This window comes from Lytechinus pictus, chromosome 17 (assembly GCF_037042905.1).
Source record: "Lytechinus pictus isolate F3 Inbred chromosome 17, Lp3.0, whole genome shotgun sequence".
NCBI lineage: Eukaryota > Metazoa > Echinodermata > Echinoidea > Temnopleuroida > Toxopneustidae > Lytechinus > Lytechinus pictus.
In genome coordinates, this window is record NC_087261.1 from 9,490,683 (window position 1) to 9,513,861 (window position 23,179).

The window sequence follows — 23,179 nt, forward strand, 5'->3', positions numbered from 1 at the left end:
GAAAATAGGAAATAATACATTTTTTTAAACATAGAACTTCTATGGGTATTGAGGTATGCACAGGATAGGTCAAGAGTGATTGTGAACAGTAAAATTATTAAAAAAGCACACTGTCTTTTGTTTGTTTGGAATGTCAATGACAGTCAGTGGAAGCAGACCAGCATTGGTGAAAAGTCAGAATGTAGAGGGAAAAAGGTTGATTGTTTTCCAATTGAATATTAATGGAAAAAACAAGAATAATGATGCTCAGTAAAAGTTTGCATGCAAGAGTATTTACAGACCACTTGTGAAATTAGTTGAAAAAAAAAAGTTAACATCTGACTAAGATATCACTTTTGAATGTACATGTATGTGTAAGAGTATACTTTTACATTTTTTTTCTCAAAAGGCTGTCAGTGTGAAGGAGACATGTACATGTGCACAAGACAAAAAGACAGTATTAAAAATGAATTGAATTCCATGAAATAAGATATAAAAAACCTCAAACAAACACACATGTACAGTATGTACATGTACCTTTGGTGTTAAATATTTGCAATTCAATTGAGTTGTCATAGCAACTCTTAGTTTGTACCAGGATATTCCAAAAGAGGTCCTTGTTTTATATGAAAGGCATATTCCCATTATTAATAAGAATATATCCTGTGACTTTCAAAAGGATGGGGGGGGGGGGGCACACTTGCGTAATAATGGGACTGGCCGGATGTGCCCCGTCCCCCTGTATATAAATAATAGCATACATGTGTACCAAGTATTTGTAATGTTTATGTAATGTAATTGAATTTATTACCAAATATCACTGTCAGTGTCAGGTACAATTACAAGGAATAGTACATCACATATAAACAAAACATTTGGTAATTGGAGCTAACATAACAGCAAGATGCTAATTGAGGTTAGCCCCAATTCAGTTGTCATAGCAACAATGAATTCATACATGTGCAAAAAAGGGTGTGCTCATATCTTGCAATGATCTACATGTACATGTTCCTGTAAATTGAATAGAAAGGCATGTGTTTGTTATGCAGTTGATGTACATTGTATGTGGTAGTAGTAGTAGTAGTAGTAGTAGTAGTAGGAGGAGTAGTAGTAGTAGTAGTAGTAGTAGTAGTAGTAGTAGTAGATGTAGGAGTAGTAAAATAGTATACATGAAGTTTACATTGATAAAAATTCCAATTGATTTATATTTACATTTGCAGAGTCAAACAATGTATGAAAAAGATCATTGTGTATGAATAGCAGATATATAGTATAAGAACTTGCGAATTTGCAATGATCAGGGCCCCATCTTACAAAGAGTTACGATTGATCCGATCAACCGTAACTATGGAAATCCATCAGTGTCATAATTTTTTCTACAAAAAAACTTACACAATGTCCTCTGTATGCAAAGAGAAGCGCAGTGAATTTTCAAGAAAACAATGAATGCATGAATATACATCATACATGTAGGTAGAAAATATTTTGAACAAACATGCATAATAGATGTTGACGTTGCTGGCCGTCCATAGTTACGATTGATCGGATCAATCGTAACTCGTTGTAAGATGGGGCCCAGGTATCATCCATGTAGATCCAGGAGTAGCCAAGTGAAATGCAAGATCCACAGCTAAAGAAATTACAGTTACACCCTTCTTCCTCTAAACAATATGTTTTTACTTTAAATTCCAAAAACTTCTGATCTTTATATACATATTTTTTGTTATTAATAACGATACTATTAAGTACCCTACAAATTTGAGATGCTTGTGCTGCCCATCTATTTCTTTCCCCTCTCTTCCCCCTCCTCCTCTCCCCTCTCTAGATAAATGTATATCTTCTCTTGTCTTGTATTGATCAATTATTGCATTATTTACCATGGTAACCTGTCATAATCATCATCTACATGTATGTCACCAATTCCCTCAAGATTCCCCCTCCCTCTTTAAATAGTTTACCCCTCTTTTACTCTCTCCTCCTTCACCCCTCTCATATTTCACACTTCCAATAAAGCCAGTTCGTAGTTCCAATCTGCGCATGATCAGAAGATTCTGCGCATGATCAGAGGAAGGTGATTTGTACTAAAGTGACATGGTGGTTTAAAATTTAATGAGATAAGCACCATCTTTGATGTCTTGATCATTCATATATTCTTTTAATTTGTGCCTTTCATTTACATCCACAAAAAACAATGCTTCCACGAACGACTGGTATTTCACAGTTTGCCAAGTACATTGTACAACATGCTATAATATGCATTCAAAGTAGAAATGCAACAAATACCTTCATAGATGGTGTGCTACATTATCTTTTCAATTTCTTCATCCTGCTATGTAAGGCATCCTTACATAATATCTTGCTTTGAAATCTGCCTATCTCAATGAAAGAAATGAAAGGTCATTTGACCAAAATTGTCCATGAAGTAACTACGAACTGGTCTATTCCCTCAAGATTCCCCCTCCCTCTTTAAAAAGTTTACCCCTCTTTCATTCTCTCCTCCTTCACCCCTCTCCAATTTCCCACTTCCATTCCCATTTTCATTCTAATACAGACCTGCCAACCAGTACGTTTTAGCCGTATTTAGTACGTTTTTGCAACCAAAATACGGCAGTACGTTTTTTCTTTAAAAAATATTTTATTTTTTTATTTTATTTTTTTACAAAATCGTAATTTATTGAGAAAAATCATCTCTACATGTCTCTATTTCATAAAACGTACACAAATATGGGTACAAGATCAATGTAATTTCAGGTACATGTAACTTGTTTTTTTTTCAATCATTTTGTAAAACCAGGGTGAGATATACACAAGTTTCAATGGTTTTTTTTTTCATCTGCAAGAGCAGTGCGCATTTTAGCTTGCATGCAGCTTGAGCGCCGTGATGGGCGAGTGCACCAAGCATTTTATTATGAAATACACTTTTTTGGGGAAAAATACAAAATATTTATCTCACACGGTAAAAATACTGATTATTTTGTCAAAATACTGATTTTGGGGGATAAGAATACTGAAAATGCAAAATACAACTTGGCAGAGCTCTCTGCAAATAGGTTAAATGGAAGGTATATTATATTGCTCCTTTTACAATGTATGTTTACCCTTGATGATAAGCTTCTGTCAGTACCGGGTACTTTCCTGAATTTCTTCATTCCTCTGAGTTTCCCCCCCTTCTTTTTCTTCCCTCTTTTTCTCATGTAGACTTGATGAAGATTATTTTCTCTGAACGGTTTGCCGTTCCTTTTCGTATTCCACTGATTGAGATTAAAGCCTGTCTAAAGCTCGGGTATAAAAGGCCAGTGGGTCAGTGATGTGAATTACATGTATACTCAAGTGTCTTCTAACATCTCTATATAGTACAAAACCTATTTACTGAAATTTCATCTTTCTCTTGAGTCCTGATGCATAAAAGATAATCATGCATAATCCTATTACGCATTGGAAAGTGGTCTTTGATGTGTTCCTGTTCACACCAGGGAAAAAGACACATGGGTGATCGGGGCAAGTTTGCCCTGAAACGCGCATAAGAGCCCTGGAAAGTGTCCATTTGCTGCCATATTAAAGCTTATTCAGTGTTGTGAAATAAAGCAATACATGTAGGTTGTCAAAAGTAGCTTTCAATAATAAAAACAAAGAAAGAAAACACTTTTTTGGGCCCAGTTTACACTAATTTAAAAATTCAACTTCTTTTTTCTTTCAATTTTTATTGATCAAATAAAACATAATTACAGAAATCAAAACAATAATTGCAATGTATTTACACAATTACACAAAGCAACATCAAAAATTTACAAAGAGAATGTCTGGAAATTTCAAGGTAATTCACCTGTATTTGAGGGTTTCTTGGCTTTACTAAAATAAGGATTTAGAATATTTCATAGCCAAGAAAAAGAACAAACTTCCTCAAATTATTTTTGCCATAAGGTTTTATAGTTTCCCTGTTCACTTGCCTTTTATTTCGTAGAGTTTATTATTGATATCTTGACTAGTGAATTATGTACATGTACCGTAATTGCCATAGGCATTGTACAGGGACCTTCCGGTTCCAGTGGGCAGTGGGTTGAGTTTTTGTAGACTTCCTTTGGGTAAAGGTTTTTGTTCATGTCTGCTCTCCTCCAATTTCTAATGGTTTTTATGATTCTCTTCCTTTTCACCTTCACTTTTCTTTTAAGTACATGAATTTTTTGTTGTTGCCTGTATTCCTGTTTATGTACACTCTAAAAAATGAAAGGATGGAAAGGATGAAAAGAGCCTCAGATAGACTACACATTTAAAGACCCTGACCGGTGTAAAAACAATCATATATCAAAAGAAAGGTAATGATTCATAGAATACAAATATACTAAAAATATTACATATATCTCCTTCCATTTCTTAAAAATATTAAATAAAAATTAAAGAAACTGCTCTTCCAAAGTACGCTTCGATTGAGCACCCCCACGTCGCCTGGAAATGATGACGTCACGTTGTGTCTGGAGGGTTGTGATTCCATAGGTTTGTGTACAAAAGCATTGGGTATTTTCTTCCATTTCCATGTTATGAATCAATTTTTTTTTTCGTTTCCAGATGAAAATGGCACTCAAAATTATTCACTGTTCAAATTGATGTAAACCTACAACTATTCACTACCTTTTTTTGTGATTTCTTTGTTTGGCTCTTATTGGGCCTAAATTGCTATGTCAAGAAAAGTTGTTAAACATAATTTAAATGCAGATAGATTTGAAATCTGCGCCAAATAAGCAGGAAATAAAATATGGCAAAAACTAGATAAAAACTGTAGATTTCATAAATTCAAGCTTGTGGGAAAAAATATATGTGATATCCCTCTGTAATAGACGTAAAGAGAATGAAATGCGTTATCTGGAAAGCAAAAAAATCACCCAGTTTTTCTGTGTACAAACCTATGGAATCACGACGCTTCTTACACAACGTGACGTCACGGTCTCGAGGCAGGTGAAAAGCACAATAGAGCCCATTTTCTAAGCCGGGTTCGAAGCCCGATAATTGGAATATTCTTAAGCAAAATACTCAGCTGGGAAGCGGTGAAAACGCATAAAGCATACATTGCTGTATTCAGTAGCTTATAAGCTTTCGATTGGTATATAATTTATCAATTTCATTTTTGGGTCCGGTCTGGGTCTTTAAAAAATAGATGGAAATGCTCTCATTCCTGCTCCATTTTCCTCCATCCCACCCTTTCTGCATGTCATCTTCTCTGTACTTTTTAGGGTGCTTCTCACTTCTCTATTATTATAGAATTGAAAATTATTATTTGCCTTCAGGTTGTTATGCCTGTTCACATTGCACCAATTGAGTAAATTCATAAAGTCCATGAGGCGTTCAACTTGTGTGCCAAGTGTTTCCATTCCTCTGTATAATGAAGTTGGTTCACACTGCCACTGCTTTGCTATACCTTTTTTCACAACTTCACACTCTTCGGATATAATAGAGAGTCTTGACTTCCATTCTGACTTTACAGAACAAATGTCACGTCCCAACTATTATGAGCTTGTGTAATCCTCCTCTCACTCAGTAATGCATAATTGCAATGTTGCTCAAAATCTGAACTTGTCTGTTGAACAAATTGCAATACATGGAGTTGTACTTTTAAAAGACCCCCCCCCCAAAAAAAAAAACCCCTCATATATTCAGCCCTACTGTACTTTCTTGGTTTCTTTCCATATATCATCCACTATTAACACTCTCCTCCATCTTTCTTACTTTTATTCCATTTATTTCTAAAAAAAACAATGTTGGAATTAATTACATGTATTAGCTTGTATTGTATATGTACAGTACTTATAGTTCTTTTAGCATTTTGCGATCTCAGATATTCTTGGAATTGGTGATGTAATTTGCGCATCTTGTTCATAAGTGCATTTTATGTTTTTTAGGATGAAGGTGTCTTTAAAACTCGGATTCAATAGAAAGTTTGAAGGAAATTGATAATAGAATTTTTTTAGCCTTGCTTTATAATTAATGTCTAATGTTATCTTCTTAGTAATTACATTCTGGATTTCAATGTAATTTACAGAATATTAATTTAAATTAAGGACAAAAATCATGTTAATGAAATTAAAATGGGAGTTGGCACGTCACAAGGTCATTGGACTATTTTGATTAATTATCTAAAGCTGTCTAGCTGTCAGTCTATTCTTTTCTTGATAGTGCTTTTCCTTGCTTTGAGTTACTGAATATCATGTACAATGCGTCCACAAAAAAAGGAAACCCGTTTTCAGAGATAGATTTCACAACTCTTACATGTACAGTGTAGATATGTTTTGTATTATAAATTTGATACTCATGGCAAGAGTGGTATCTCATCTCGAATTTGAAACCAACAGCTATAAAAGCAAATCCTTCACGCATGGCAGATTACAAACAATAAATATTGAGGTATATCAGAAACGATTTGCGCAGAATCTCACGTGTGAATCTGAATCCACTCTCATTTCAGGGATCAGCGAGAGAATCTTATTCATGAGCATTGTCAAATAAGCATGGTCGTGGTCGTATCCCGAACCAATCTTGTCCCATTTTTCTTTGCAACCTGACTTTGACTTTAAAATTTCAAACTGGTCTTGCTCATTAATGCATGAAGTATTTGTCTTATGTTAGGTATCAAAATAAAGAAGAATAATTGAATTATATGACTATGTTAATGAAATATCATAAATTATTTGCCTTTGAAGAAAAAAGACATGGGATTCCCGGTTTCCTTTTTTCTTGGATGCATTGTATAATATTAGGATGGATAAAAATGAATAAAGATGTAAAGAGAGAGAGCGAGATAAAGACGTTGAGATGAAGACAGAGGATGAGAGTGAGAAAGAACTTTTAAATGATTGGAACACGTCTAGGTACGTCCTTGCCTGACAACTTTTCCTGATAGATTTATTTCAGCTTTTGTTCAAGCCTCTATAAATGGGTAAAAAAAGCTTTCAATGGAATTCAAAATCAATGATGTGGAATCTATCAAGTAAAGCTTGGATGGAAACGAAGATGAAGTAATCAGATGGTTCCAAAGAGAAACGTGGTTAAAATGGAGGACAGGATGTGGTTGTTATGGTGATATCATTTAACATGGTGGAAGAGAATAATGAAGGAAAACTATTAAAGAGGAAAAAAAAATTACATCCAATAACAAAATAAAATATGTCCACATGCATTAATCCTAATAATAGTTGTTGTATAGCACATTATGTCTCTATGGGCTCCTAAAGAGGCTTTGGATAGTATTACCTTGGCTTTAGTCTGGCAATCTTTCAAGGAAAATTCCTGCCAGGTACTTTGGATAAAATTCTTGCTGAAGAAAATTACACCATGGCTAGGATTAGGATCTCTCAAAAAAAAGTTAACATAATCTACATGTAGCAGTAGTTTAAAGTGATTGGCCAACATTGATTTGACTTTAAAAAATCTGAGCTAGAAGATCACACTTGTCACCTGTGTCTGTGATATGTTACAAAAATGAAGCCCAGAAAAAATTGCGTTCGAAAATAATTATTTAGTGCTTCACAAATTGAAATATAAAGTGACCGAAAACACCATCTTAATTTCATCCCATACACTTATGTGTACTATTTAGGCGTCTATTAGACACCTATTTACAAAATCGGGGTTTGCCTTGTAGTTTTAGCTTTTCATTCTCAATAATGGTTGTTTTCAGGGTTTATTAGTTCTAATACATGCACTTGTACACATGTTTCATCTTGGTTTGAGAATTTTTTAAATCGGCTGCTCACAAAGTTAAACAATACCTTTAACAGTTGTTTTCATTCAATTATTGTCATTCTATTTTAAATCTTTCTACCAGCAACTTCAAATGATTAACTCCCTTTATTTTGATAACCTGTAGAAAGTGTATGTGACTTTTAATGGAAGGAAAGAAAAACAATGTAAAATGCATTAACTCTATTAATGCACCAGTTGCTTACATTAGGACCGTTCTCAATAGAGGGAGGTGAGTTCGAATCCTTCTCCAGATGCTAATTTCTTTTGGCAAGAAATCTATCCATATTGTTTTTTAATACACATCAGTTGAATGAAGACCTAGCAGGAATTGTAGCAGTTTAATTCCTGGCATCATACATGTACGTATGTAGAAGTGCATTATTAAATTCTCTGCTATTAAAGACCAGAGTAAATATTCATGTATGAGCTACATGTACATTATTTTGTAGCGAACTTTAATAAAGCCTCCAATAAACTCTTAACTGCTAATAAAAGCAAGTATTAAACATTGGAAAGTTAATTTTGTTTCCAAATATTCCTTTCCATTTTACACTGAATGCTCATCAGATACATGTAGTTCTCCATTATCAGTTTGCTCATTTCATTAGTACCCTTTGGGACACTTTAATCCTTGAATAAACCTTTGTAGGAGCTTAAGAAAATGCAGAAAATCAACAGTTAAATTGAATAATTACATGTACATAAACTCTGCTTTTATAAAGGGCTCATTAAATTAATCTATCAGGACAAATAATCAGTTAATTGGATTTTGGCGTACCTGCACTCTAAGAAAAGGAAATGTTTAATTAACAATTGAAAGGTTAATAGAGGAGTGACAATCTTGTCTAAATGTTGCATTTGCAGCTTTAAATGACTTCACCCAACACTTAAAATATTGGATTTAGCTTTACAGTATGCAAGGTTGAATACATAATTTGGAAAAGGTTGTCACTCCTACCTTTTAATTAGGAGGCGCGATAGCTCAGTCGGTAGAGCTGGGGTTTTGGATTCCGGTGACCCGGGTTCAATTCCAAATTGGTGCGCTAGTGTCCTTTGGTAAGGCATTAATAATATGGCCCATTCATATAGTGCAGCTACTACATGTATAATTGCATATACTCTACTGCGCTTGATACCTGGTATCATATTATTACCTGGGCTGTAGCTGAGCCGCCATATAAAAGCATTCAAGGAATAAATCCTACCGGGTACCCATTCACCTCACCTGGGTTGAGTGCAGCACAATGTGTGTAAATTGCTTGATGAAGGAAAATGCACCATGGCTGGGATTCGAAGCCACGTCCGTCTGATTGAAAGACGAGAGTCGCAACCACTAGACCACAACGCCCCCACATTAATCCTCATTACCAGGTCCCTCGGAGAGGACAGACATCGGTCCTCTGGTTGCTTGCTTACAAGCATTCATGCTTTCTTGATAGCATATAGATACAGTAGGCCTATACCATTTTATTGTTGATTTAACATTTCATTTTTTTTAGAGTGTGTGTACTTTGCATACAATATACTCTTTCTCCACTCCCTGTGGAGCTCAACTATTAATAAAAAGGCACATTGATTTTGTGAATTTTCATGAGTTTGTGAGCCTTTTGGCTGCTCACCAGGGTACCACTAGGAAATAATATTTCCAAGATCTTTCAATTTGATGTAGTTTGACTGTTAAAATGAATTTGAATTTCAGAAACATTTTTTTCTTCCAATCAATTATCTGTTTTGCATGTAGGTATTTAAATAGAGGTGCAATGTATCAATTGTTTTTTTTTCATTATGGAAGGTGATTAGTTAATGGGTCCACAAAGTGGAACTCTGTAGAGCAAGTACATGTATTTGCATGCAAACAGGAGGCCTCGTTCACACAATGCAAAAAACCCCCAAAACATTCAATTGTACACATACACTGTACATACTAGTTCATTTTAAATACCATTTAATACACTAGTACAGGAACAATTCACTGTATACTGTATCTCCAATTCATCATTGGCCTGCTATAGCTATAAAGACCCTGAAAATGTGAGATTTTATTCAATTTTTTAATTTTTTTTGGGGAGATCTTTATCTTGAATTGGCTTTTAATTACATGTATGTGGATGTGAGGATAATTTAAATTTGCTTCTATAATAAGGAGACAACTCTATATGTAGTGGCAGTGACCTACATGTAAAGGTGACATTAAAAAAAAGAGTTATACAGGAAGTGTAAGGGGGGGGGGGTGGTCAGCTCCCCACCGTCTTGTATCAATGTTCCTGTGCACTATACATGTACATTTACATACTTTTTGTACATGTAGACCTACATGAGTCCTTGTAAAATCCAGCCTTTTGAAAAACAAAATTCTTCCTGCTCTCTTTTACCTACATGTACTTATAAGCCCCAGGGAAATGAGCTACGCCCAGTATTATGGATACTAAACCTTTTAACGAAAACATAAATACCATTAACCACTATTATCTTAAGTCTTTTTTAATATTACGTCTCCATTGATTAGTCAGTCCCCATGGAAATAAATGCACTCGGTAAGACTCTGCCAAAGAATTTCTTAGAGAGTGCATTCTAGACGTAAGTGCCATTGCCTTTTATTGCCTTTATAGAGAAGAATCTACTTTGTATGTTTTGCATTTTTTGTCAAGATATGTCCAGAAATAATTTTTTATTACTATTAAAAAACAAATTAAATAGCCTTCAAAATGGACATACTCGTACTGAAGCTTTTTGACATGAATTCTTCGGAGTAAAATTGCATGAATGACCAGAATGCTAGAGCAAAGCAATATAATATAGGACTGAAAGAGACCATGGATGCTAACGACGAGCTGTGATATGAGTAATTACTGAATAAATAATAGAAAATGAATAATTACTGATTGTAAATATCATACTCTTCATCTCTTTTTCCTCATTAGTTCAAAAAAAAAGATATCATTATCTGATAGACAATCTTGCTTCCAAGTGATAAGTGTTTTAAAAGCATTGCAAAAGCACCTTGAAAAGGTTTTACCAGTATTTACTTTGTTGCCAGTAGTTTGTTTGAGTCCATTTTTTTTAAATGCTATGCAATACTTAAACTTCATTTTGAATAGTCATGATAACCAACATTTTGAAACATGCTATACATTTGAAAGAATTCAGTTGATACATATTGTAGAACTCCAATTATAAAAAGAGATTACAAAAGGGTTTCAACAGGGATTCAACAGACGGTCTTTTTTTCTATTTCTCCAATTCCAATTCCTAATTGTAGGAATTTTAGCACCAGGCAATTACTTTATTTTATATCAAAATGGGAGAGTTGTTTTATGATATGGGTACTAATTAATAACGAAAGTAAAATAGAACTCCTTTCAATTTAGGTTTTCAAAATGTTGAGAAACTTGTGCTTTGGAGTGCAGACGAGGGTTTTCATCAAGTATGATATGAAAAATATTGTAAAAATTTGTAATCAACAGAATTGCTTTTGATCAGCTGGAATGCATGATTGCTCTGCTTGCTACATGTATATACTTTAAATAGTAGTTTATCACTTTCTCCAAAGTGATTTTTGCTTAACTCTTTGCATGCTGAATTAATTTTTTGGGGGAAAATAATGACAATTTTTTCCATTTTATTTTCTTTAATTCAAGATTTCCATATTTTACCATTGATACTTATTATTATCATATGTGGGCCATCCTGGGAAAATGGGTATTATAGGTGAAATTTTGGATTTTGTTTTTTTTATGTTTTCGGGTACATGGACACATGTACAATGTGTATACAAAATATTAGAGTCTAATTCATATTTAAATTAGAGATATGGCCAATTGAATCAGGGGTACCCCCCCCCCCCTGCCTGGCTGTATGGGTCGTCATGGTAGTCGGGCTTATTATTCATCTTTTCATGATAGGGAAATGTTGGTTCTTTTGTAACGCCCAACATACCTGGCATAGGCGAGGTGATCTTTTGTAGTGCAGACATAATTTTTATATATAGGGCCTACACAGCTAGGCGAATACAATAAAACAAATTATTCTACATATTCAACCACACCCACACTAGAACCCACACCCACACACTCACATTACATGCAAAAAAACCCTTATGGAGACTATTTGTCATACTATATATAGTTCGTCATAGCGCGTAGTTTTAACATGGGAGGAGGTTCCCAGATCCAATGACCAGGGGAAGATGGGGTTGGGTTATTTATCTGATGTTTTTGTTGTTGTTGGGGGGGCAGCTTATCGTTTTTTTGGGGGTGCCCACCCCCACAGGCGCCGCAGAACATTTTTTGAAAATGGGAGGGGCTGTCCATGCAAAAAAAAAAATCACAATCAAATGGTAATTTTTTACATGTTTATACATGCGTTCTGGGGAAAAAAGTGGGGCCAAAGCCCCTGCCCACCTCCATCCTAGATTTGTCCCTGCCCTTAACCCCCCCCCTCAAAAAAAAAAGACACCACCTTGCTGTTTGTCCATACTTCACTTTCTCGCAAAGTAAAATCTAAAAAAAATCATGCTTAAGCTTTGGAAAATAACCACAAACAAAATTCAATTTTGCAAAACCAAGTTTTTTCGGTGGCAATACACAATAGTGAAAAGCTGATGCGAGCTACATTTCATAAAGATTTAATATGACAGCAACTCTTGATGAAATATCAACTTTCATTGAACTAGCGAATCAGGAAGCAGAAGGTTCACTGTTTTCATGGTAGTTTTCATTCGAGCAAGGGATCATATCAACATTTAATGAAATGGGCCACATTTGGTTTCTTTTAGGGATGGGGTAGTCATGAAAATATATTTCACAAATTGCTGCCAAATTATCTGGATCACTGAAGGATTTTTTTTAGGTCACTTCGTTTGAAAAGAAGAATGAAACTGTGCATAAAAACTTGGCTCCACATATTAATACGACAGGTATTATAACTAACAAATACTCACAAATACATAGTCATCTTTTCTCTGCTACACTCTGTACACGTGTGTAATGATATGCGTTGTAAACATCTTATGCTTGAATAAAAAATAATATCAGAGTTTAATTCTTGATATGGAAGAGACTACATACATTTACTCTCTTCTATGCAGCAGTATTAGCCAAACTCAGGAATGTGCATCGCTCTCCACTGTCCAAATTTGCACTAAAAAGGATATAAAACACGATACTCTTTCCTTAGTGTGTGTGTTTAACATTATCACAAACTTCTTAATACAGCAGCAAACTTACCACATTTCAATTTTCTACAGTGACATCCTTCTAATGGGTTAGCAAACGTTACAAATTAAGTTTGATTTTTTTATCGAAAAACTTCAGAGTTTGTTCATTCAAAGTAAAACATGTATTCATTGTTCAATTTCCTCTCCTACCGGGGAGGCCGCGAGGTGCCTTGCCCTCATCTAAGATCTTTCCATATATCATATTCCCTCTATTTGGAAAATCCAGTTGATAGCTTATCTGGGAGTATCTGAGAGACTATGTCAGCAGGGTTCACCAAAGGGAATAATTTTCTTCCTCTGCATTGTTTGCTTTCTTCATGTTCCAGTCTTAAAAATGCCACGTTCCGATGACTCGAATCTGCATGTTTGATGAATGCAATTGAAAAGTTCACCGATATTAATGTGTTATAAAAACAGTCACATTACACTCTCATTTCTTCATGATTCATGGACATTTATCAACAACATGAATTTTAGAATATATTATATGATTTGGAGATGAATGGGAAAAATTGTCACAGGATATTCAGCATTAACTGTAGACATTGCTCGTTATTTTCAGCCCCCCCGATGATCATTAACTGCATGTGTTAAAAATAACCCAACTAAACAATGTAAACTATGATGCTTTTAAACAGGTCGCGGGTCCGCCGCGCTGTAGAAGTGGATGTCTGTGTTTATTTGAAATCTTGCATCTTAAGGGTCATGTCGATTTCTGTCATCCATTCATGATTTATAAAAAAAATGATGCCAGAAACAATGCTTGCGTTAAATGTTTTGCAAACTGTTTATTTCGTAACACATTGCGTCTTGATGAATTTCAAAGATAGGCCTAATATAGTTGCCACAAACGTTGATTTCATATAGGAAATTCTCAATCAGTACAATTATTGTAATCACATTATGGTAGATCTAGATTAAGTCTATATACATAAAATATACCTCAGTCACATTTGCTCTACGGCGGCCGTACGACGAGTCGAAAACAGCCGTTTTAACATTTTTTGTAATTGTGACATATATAAGGCTTGAATAAAAATTAATAAAACGGATGTTTTCGACTCGCCGTAATACGTGTGAAACCAAACTAGAATCACGAACGCTAATCACAGTCACGAATTCAAATTCTACTCTGGAGGTGGAGCGTTGTGGCCCAGTGGATTAGTCTTCGGACTTTGAAACAGAGGGTCGTGGGTTCGAATCCCAGCCATGGCGTAATTTCCTTCGGCAAGAAACTGATCCACAATGTGCTGCACTCAACCCAGGTGAGGTAAATGGGTACCGGTAGGAAGTAATTCCTTAAAAAGCTGTGTGCGCTATGAACTCATTTTTTTTTAATATTGAATGATTTTGTGTAGAAAGTTGGCAAACCTCATGTAATGTAGCTCGACCAGATTGTAGAAAAAATATGAAATACCCCCACACCCGCCCCCAAAATATATTGTTATTTTTGAATAAATTTCTTATAAATTGTGACAATCTGTTTTCTAGTTATAATTTCGATATCATTTGCACAGCTTTGGTGAAGCTCATACCAAATAGACCCCACCCCCTCCGAAAAAAAAACAAATTTGAAATCAGAAGTCCGACAAATAAGAATTTGTTAGGAGAGGGGATTTGAAAAATGTCCATAATTAACCGATTTAAAAGGGTACTCCGAGCTGAAAATAATTTCATCAAATGTAAGCAAATGCTGCAAATTTCATCAAAATTTGATAACAACTAGATCTAAAAGGGTTTTTCATGCATTATAAAAACAGTTATATGCACGTCTTAATAAATATTCGTTAGATGGGCTGATGATGACACCCCACTTTAACTTTTCTTATAACAAAACATGAAATCATACTTATTTTATTTGGTCATACGTGTGTGAATGATATGTCACCTTTTTGCATTAATTAATATCTAGTCTTGGAGGGGGGGGGGGGGGATAGAACAAACATAATTTCATGTAACAAGGTGAGACATCTTTGCATCAGTTTGTCAAGTAAATTCATATATACATGCATAGAACTGTTTCACCGAAATCTATATTTTTAAATTATCATAGCTCTTTTACTCCTTGTCCAATTTTGATTTTTTTTATATACATTTTTTACAAACTTGTTGCATGTGATAGATTTAACTTAAATGGTTACAAGTATGTAATTAAGGCCTATCTAAGTAGGTGCAGATCTAGATCTAGTTGATAGCCTAGGCATACATAAGTTAGATCTTAAAAAGGCCGCCAAAGTCCCGGACAAATACCGCGAATCGCTGCAGCAGTCGCATGTAATTTGACATTTAAAGTCGTTCCTAAAAAAGCTCTCTCTCGATCGATCCACACAAACACGCAACACAAAATTCACATTCACGTGTTTAGTTGCCATGTTCCTCGCATCGCAATTATCAATGAATTTAACAAAACAACTCAATCTGCAACATAATTTAACTTACCTTCATGGATTTCAGCCAAGGGAATTAAATTCAATCAACATGTATCCGAACCCGCCACCAAATATATCGAGCCGATATCCACAGTTCTGAAAAATAAAAATGCGCCTGACATTTTTTTTTATTTCCCGCGGGTTGTTTGTTTTGTTTTTCCTCGCGACGCGCGCTAGACAAAAGTTTGATGACACGCGTATTTAAATGACGTCCTAGCGCATTTATTGTCTCTCACCAATAGTCTGGTTTTTGCGCGACGCCACACATATAGATGTTATCTAAGAATTATTGCCTTTTATTAGCTTATCTAATTTGAAGATACTTCTAGGGGAAAAAACTTACGGTTTAATTTAATTGTACGAATGTGCAAGATTGCAACATCAGCTCTCAAACAGTTTATAACTACATGAATGCACATAGTCCACACAGTATACTGAGCAATTAAACACTCAGGGAGATGAGCTGAGCTCTAGCAAATAATAGCCCTAATCTACCGACTTCTTTAAATACCAGTACTTAGACCTTGTATAGGAGCCACTCTGTTTGGTAGGCAATGGGTTGTCATAAATTTACATCTGTCTTTGTAGATAAAAAAAAAATTTCACTTATATTCCGATAATATAGTATGGGCCCGAGTTATCAAATTTGATATTAGATTTCATTAATCATCCAATGTATCCATGCATCATCACTTGTTTTCTTCTAATATTTAGGAGTACAGAGGAACTCGGTTTCTTTCAGTGTGCTGTTGCATTTGAGAAACACCCTACTTTTGTCATTACTTGTGTAATTAGATGTGCTGTGTTTGCTTTTGAATTCCGCCCTTTTCAAAACATGCCTAAATCAATGAAATTGAAAATATCATTTGCATTCCAACATAAATTGAAGGGTTCTCAATTTGTGCCTTTGTTTTCTCTGCGTTTGTTCAAGGTCTTCTGTACATGTACACTTTCATTTACATTTCGCATCGGTAAAATAGACAAAATTGAAAGTGGACCCTTAATAGCATGGCAAACATCTCAACTTCCTTCCTGCCTATTACATGTGATTGTTTTTCTCTTTGTTACAAAGACATTAAAGATGACCCTGAAGGGAGGATAAGATTTCACACATGGTTGTCTTGTCACCATGGCAACCGCATCCCTTGTATTAGGACGTGTTCCTTTGAGATGACCTGATTGAGACTGCTTGTGGTATATAATTGTATAATCTGATTTGGTGGAACACCTCTGCAATTCTAAATTTGTGTCTTTTCATATATTCAGCCCCAATTTCCTGCTTTCTTTCCATATCACTCCTATCCTCTCCTTTTTTCCTCCCAATCTCACTTTTTCTCAAATTTTCCTATAAATATGTATCCCTTTTCCTTTCTTCTTTTCCCCCTTCTTCCTACTTTTCCTTCCACCTTCTCTTTAATAATCTCTTCATCTTCTACTTGTTGTTTTGTCCTTCCTCTTCTTTTTCTCTCTCTCTCATCTTCTTTTTTTTCTTCTTCTTCTCCTCCTCCTTCTTCTTCTTCATCTTCTCCTCCTCTTTCTTCTTCTTCTTCTTCTCGTCCTCTTTATCCTTCTTCTTCTTCATCTTCCTTTTCTCCTCCTCCTCCTTATATTTCTTCTTTTTCTTCTTCTTTGACTTTTCGTTATTCCCTTATTCCCTTGCCCACTCTTCTATCTCTCCGAACATCTATCAATTTTTCCACCTCCTCTCCTCCCCCCTTCCGCCCAGGCCCTTTCCCGGTATCATCATTTATCTGTTTTTTGTATATTTTCCTCTCTCCCCCCTCTCTCTCTTTCCATTGCATTTGCACACAGTCTTTCTCTACTCCCAGAACTACTGTACAATAGATAGTTAATGAAAAAAAAAATCAGATTCTCTTATCTTTGGTAGATATGAATATAATTTTTTTTTTAATTTGTCATAAATAGTAAAAAAAACACAACTTGGTTCATATCAAGAAAATTGTAGGCCAGGACTATATCATCAAAACCTGTTTACATCCTTATACCCAAATCCAGGGGCGGATCCAGGATTTTCCATAAGGGGTGGGGCACATTTTCCCCAAGGAAAACTTTGACAAGCAAAAAAAAGTGGAGGCACACTTCCATTTTAACAGCATTTTTACATTATAATTAATTTAAATTGGATCCACCAGTGCATGTACCTGAAAGTTTGAAATCAGGAAGAATTGTTTAACATGATACATATATATGTAGTCATAATTATATAAATTATTTTTGCAACCATGAACTGTTGTGTCTGCTTTTCTTTAATAGCTAACAATCAATCTGAAAGGCAATTGAGAGTGCAATTTGTGCTTTACAATTTATGTCCTCTGTGCACCTGACCCTTGTACATACATACACATGTTCAAAATTGTAACATTGTAATCCCCATTTTATATCATGAAAGGAATCATATATATTTTTTTTGTATTTTGCAGGTGCCAAGCCTTTCAGCAGTATTCCAAGGTCCTGATCTATTTGTGGCTCTCCAGGCTACTGGATCCTTCAAACCCGCTGCCTACTCCGACAGCTCCCCGTTCAAAACAGCGCCCTCAACGAGGCAAAATCTGAGGAGAAAATCGGAAGATATCGGGGGACAACCTCCCCAGAAGATTGTGAAGAAAAGCCGTAAGTCAATAATCTAATATAGATATGTGTACTTCTGAATTTACAAACTGAAAAGAATATGTCTTTATTGATTGACTTCTAAACACTTTATATTCTGTATTTCTTATATTATAGCGAAATTGCCAAGATTTTGTAACTATTGATCTTTACCACGGATGTAGTCAAGGCCGGCCTTGAGGCCACATTTTGCCGTACAAGTCACATGTACAAAATCTATGGGAGAAAATTTTATCCAGCTGCCTTGTGACCTGGCCTTGACTGCATTCCTGATTTCGACGGCATAACCCACAAGCAAAGGGATAGGCGCATATAAACAAAACACAAAATTACATGTATAGCACTGCTGGCTTTTCATAGCTTACATTTATTCAATCAATCACACTTCTTTATAGGTCCAGGGGTTTCTTGCACAAAGAGTTGCAATCGAACACATCTCCGAAATTCAAATGTAACTTGATATTCCACCTATCAGGGGCCAGTAACACAAAACGTAACAATCATCGTAGAACATTTCTAACAATTGATTGCATTGACTACAAGTTGCAAGTAATCGTGAAAATCAAGCGTACGATTAATCACTAACCTTTGTGTTACGGGTCCTACATGTAGGTGTTGCACTTGATTTTTTTAACTGCGCTTAAACGCTACTCTTTATTGCAACAAAGCCCAGGACGTAACCAGTCAAGACAAGAGTTGAATGAATTTTATTTCATAAAAGCTTTACAATTCTTAACACTTTTTGCTATTGATAACTTTCAATCAGGTGGTAAATGGCGTGCCTGGGTAGTGACCGACGAGAACCCTGCGGCCGGCACCGATGCGACAGTATCCGTCACGGTGTACGGTGAGAAGGGCAAGTCTGAGGACATCGTTCTGGGATCAGGAGAAGGCAGGTTTGAAGCTGGCAATGAAGATGAGTTTAATGTGAGTACATTGGATTGTTATTGCATGAAAATTGGAGAGTGTACATGTAGAGAAGAGATTTGGCTATATTGATTAAATACTACGAGATAAAGAAAGAATGAAATACATGTAGTGTTAAAGTAGGATAGTTTTATTGTAGGAGGTGTTGTTCTCCAATCAGGAAAAGAAATTGAAATGAAAACATGCATCCATTTATGGGTCTACTGAAGATATGAAACAATTTCTTTTGTGCTGACCCTCAAGTTCGTGATCTCGATTTCATTTCATTTATTTTCAGTTCTTGTATAAAGGAACAAGACAAGACAAAATAAAAATATTACAAAGAATATGGGGTAGCCTTAGAGCCAGTTGACATTGATGATGGAGAGAGTGAGATGAGAGTGAAGGAGGGCGGGCAAGGAGGGAGAGATAAAAAGACATAACACTCCCAGAATTAGAGAGGGAGGGAGTAAAATGGATTTGTGGTGAGATCAAAATTAGCACGCAACAGGATGAGAAAATTGTGTAGAGATTAAATAGCCCTCCCAAAAAAGTGAATAAATAATAAAAAGATGCAAACATAGTTTAAAAAACTCCCCAAAGATTATCCAATTATCTTCTTTCCTCAAACAATGTTTATATGATACTCTTTGAGTTTGTATGGTACAGCAACTCTAACAAGGGCAAGACAAACTAACATGCACCTTGTGAACATGAACCAAAATCATCATCATCACCCCACACCCATCCACACACGTCAAGTCGGCTGTTAATTCTTATTGGCACTACTAGACTGTTTATAGATGATCCTTATTAGCCGGTGCCTGTTCTGTAAACATAGACGCGGCCTAGACGTGACAGGGAGAGAATGCATCCATCAGTCTTTATTTGATTTGGCTTGGATAATCAGTTACAGGAGGAACTCGTGTACCCTCGTGTCACATGTTCTATGAGGGTAGTAGGGTGTAGCCAGGGGTAAATTGCCAATTCGTCTACTGGCAACTCGTCCACTCACCACATGGTCTACTTTCATTTATAGTCTAATGCCATTCCGTCCATCAACATTTCGTCTAACAACCATTTGGTCATTAACCATTTGGTACAATCATCACTTCGTGTAATCACCATTTCGTCTGTGACCATTTCGTCTCATAAACACTTGGTCTAATATCCATTTCATTTTCATTCATTTTGCACAATGTAACACTGAGTCCAATTTGACCAAATGTTACTAAATAGCTATTGGACCAATTGGTTATTAGACAGAATGGCATTAGACTAAATGAAAGTAGACCACATGGTGAGTGGACGAACTGATGGTAGACCAAATGATAGTAGGCGAGTTGGCAATTGGACGAATTGGAAATAAACCCAGGTAATGGAGGTTGGGGGGGGGGGGTAAAATGACCCAAAGGCAAAATTTGATTATATTTTGTTGTAAAATGGAAAATAGGGCTATTGTCTAGGAAGATATACAAGCACACTGTGTTTCATACTTTCTTTCATTTTTGGTTTTCCTTCTTTTTTGAGGGGTCATCTTGTTTTTTTTTGTAGCATGCATTTGGGAAATCATGATGTGTGTGTAGGGGGGGGGGGGCTGTTATTGCTTCCCCTACTTGTACCGCCTTCTCTGTACCATAGCTAGTATTGTGGAATTAATTTGATGGAGGTGGATTTTAATTAATATGCATGCATATCCATGGATTAGCATGAATGAATTGGAGTAATACCCTCCTTTATTATGATTGATTAACAAATGTTTTTACCCTGGGCATCATATTCTGGTTAGCCTACACTACGGTATGCACACAGTCCATTCCCATCGAAGCTTTTTAGCACAGGGATATTACATTCTCATACAGTTGTAGCTACACTGTATAAAGTGACAAAAATTGTTTTCTGCATGCTTTGTATAATAGGATGCAGGCAGATGTCCACAACCTGGGTAGACTAGAGGGTAGCAGGTGTGGATTATTGCCTTACTAAATTACACCTTTGCTGGATTGGGATTAGAACCCCAAACCCTCTGGTTCACAGGTTAAGACTTAGCCGCTGATCCACACAGCACCTCTATGAGTGTATAGGATTGGGAGTATACTATCTAATTACAGGGATAATCCTTGAATGTATTAGTAGTCAAGTTGCAGACAGGGAGAGAGATACGTACACGTATGGGATGCTGATGGACGTGAATGTTAATGAGGCACTGGATCAGATTTGATGTGTGCTTTAAAGACACGAACCGGATTCTAGTAGCGATCACTATAAAATTTGTGAGAAAAAATTGCTATCAAAGTGTCCATGTATATATATATATACATAAATAAGAATGATGTGTCAATGTACTGGTATAGAAAATGAGTGATTGCTCATTGAAATTGTAATATGAACCTTACATTCCAAGCTACAATTACATGTATTACATGTGCCCATGTGTGCTTATTTTGTGTCAGAAATTTTCTGCTACTTTTCATTATTTCACAATATTTGGCCTACTTGATGAACTATCAAAAAAGACAAAACTGTCTAGGTCAGGGGGGGGGGGGGGAGGGTGTTTCACAAAGATTTAAGTATGACTTACAGTCGCACTTAAATGCTTAGTTTAATGTAATGTGCGTTATAAAAGGCATAACTGCATTGGTCAGATCATGCAAAGAGGACACTTACCTCTGCATATTAATAAATAAATTGTGCATTGCATATGATACATGTATACGCTTCGGCATTTAAGTGCGACTCTAATTAAATCTTTGTGAAACACCCCCCTGATCTGTGATGGTGTCATTGGTTTGACTGTGATTCATGTCTACATGTAACAAACCACATTGTGCTTTACAAAGACCTCTTGAATTTATTTCTCTCTGCAACTGCTTTAGTTTGGCTTTAATGAAGCACCGAGTGAGATTTAGGCATGCTTTTGTATTCTAATAAAAGCAGAGATTATTTTTTAGCTGCCATTTGAGATGAATATCAATTGACATTGTTACAGACGTTGGATTGTGGGCTTAAATACAGAAATTTAAATGTCAGATGCGTGGGGGAGATGTACGGAAATGGTGGGAGGGAAAAAGTGCATACTTGTCTGTGGCATTTTTCTACTTTTTTTTAAATAAGAAAAAAACAGAAGAGGGAAACATTTTAAAGAAGTTAATTCATAAATTGATTAATTTTCTATTTTCAGAAATTTATTGGTTTATTTATTCTTCTATTGTCTTATTGATTAAGTGATTTATTGATTAATTTGTTTGTTTGTTTATTTATTTATTCATTTACATGTACTCATTCATTTAGCTGGTTATATATTTATTTTGTTTTCGTTTTATGTTTATTCATTATTTGTTTTCTTTTTCTTTTAATGGGAGGTTTGACAGTGTGAAAAGAATATTGAAATGAATGTTATTTCCCCTTGAAATCAACTCAGCAGATAGATTGCCAAGCAGTGGAAAGATGTGAAAGAGCTCACCATGTGAATGTCAAAATGTGCATTTGTTCACAACATTACACGTGCGTTATTGCAGACTGAGTAAAAAGGGAATAGAAAAAGAATAGCAGTTGAATTATTCTATCAATCTTGATTTCTTCAGGCAATCTTTCCCAGGAAATGAAGACTTTGCTCTGGCTCACTTCGCAGGAGTAGAATGCAATATCCGGGAGAGGGTTTCCTGAAACATCCTGTCAGTGATTCTCACTTGTTCTTGTTATAAGCTACTGAAATCCTTGTGTTTGATTGGCTGAGGGCCTAGTCAGTGAAAAATCACTCACTTTCAGTAAAAATGCTTCCAAGAAAATGTAATGCATGTGTAGGTCTATTGAGCAACTCTTGGATGCAATAAAACAAACTCAGAAACTTTAATAAGCATTTCCAGGAGGGGGGGGGGGGAGTTGGAGGGAAGCCATTAAACTGTGCTATATATCCTTAATGTTTTCAAAACCTCTTGATAATGTCTGCAATTCATTGGTTAAAATTACACAATTTTTACTTGTAATATTCTCACATGCCTTTTGTGTTTTACCTGCTAAACAAGTGATGACACTGTGATGTGATACAGGTACAAACTCCAAATCAAGGAATTTTAACTCACAAGAAAACCAAAACCAATATAGTGGAAGAGATATCTATATATGATAAATGATGAACCACAGAAATATGCCCGTTTCCGTAGATTTTCAAATAACAATTTGACCAAAAATATATTTTTTTTAATTTGATAGTCGCAAATCAGAACACACCATTAACATGTCATGTCTTAGCCAGTAAAAAAAAATAAAAACAATATACTTTAATTATGGG

General features: G+C 35.5%; 1 protein-coding gene across 1 annotated transcript in view; it reads left to right on the plus strand.

Moving 5' to 3' along the window:
• Positions 1-17,597: 17,597 nt before the first annotated feature.
• Positions 17,598-23,179, plus strand: part of LOC129280349 (uncharacterized) — a 105,183-nt gene continuing 99,601 nt past the window's right edge. The window contains exons 1-3 of the mRNA XM_064112195.1: positions 17,598-17,609; positions 17,796-17,985; positions 18,749-18,909. Of these exons, the coding sequence (XP_063968265.1) occupies positions 17,598-17,609; positions 17,796-17,985; positions 18,749-18,909 (363 nt within the window). The remainder of the gene's footprint in view (positions 17,610-17,795; positions 17,986-18,748; positions 18,910-23,179) is intronic.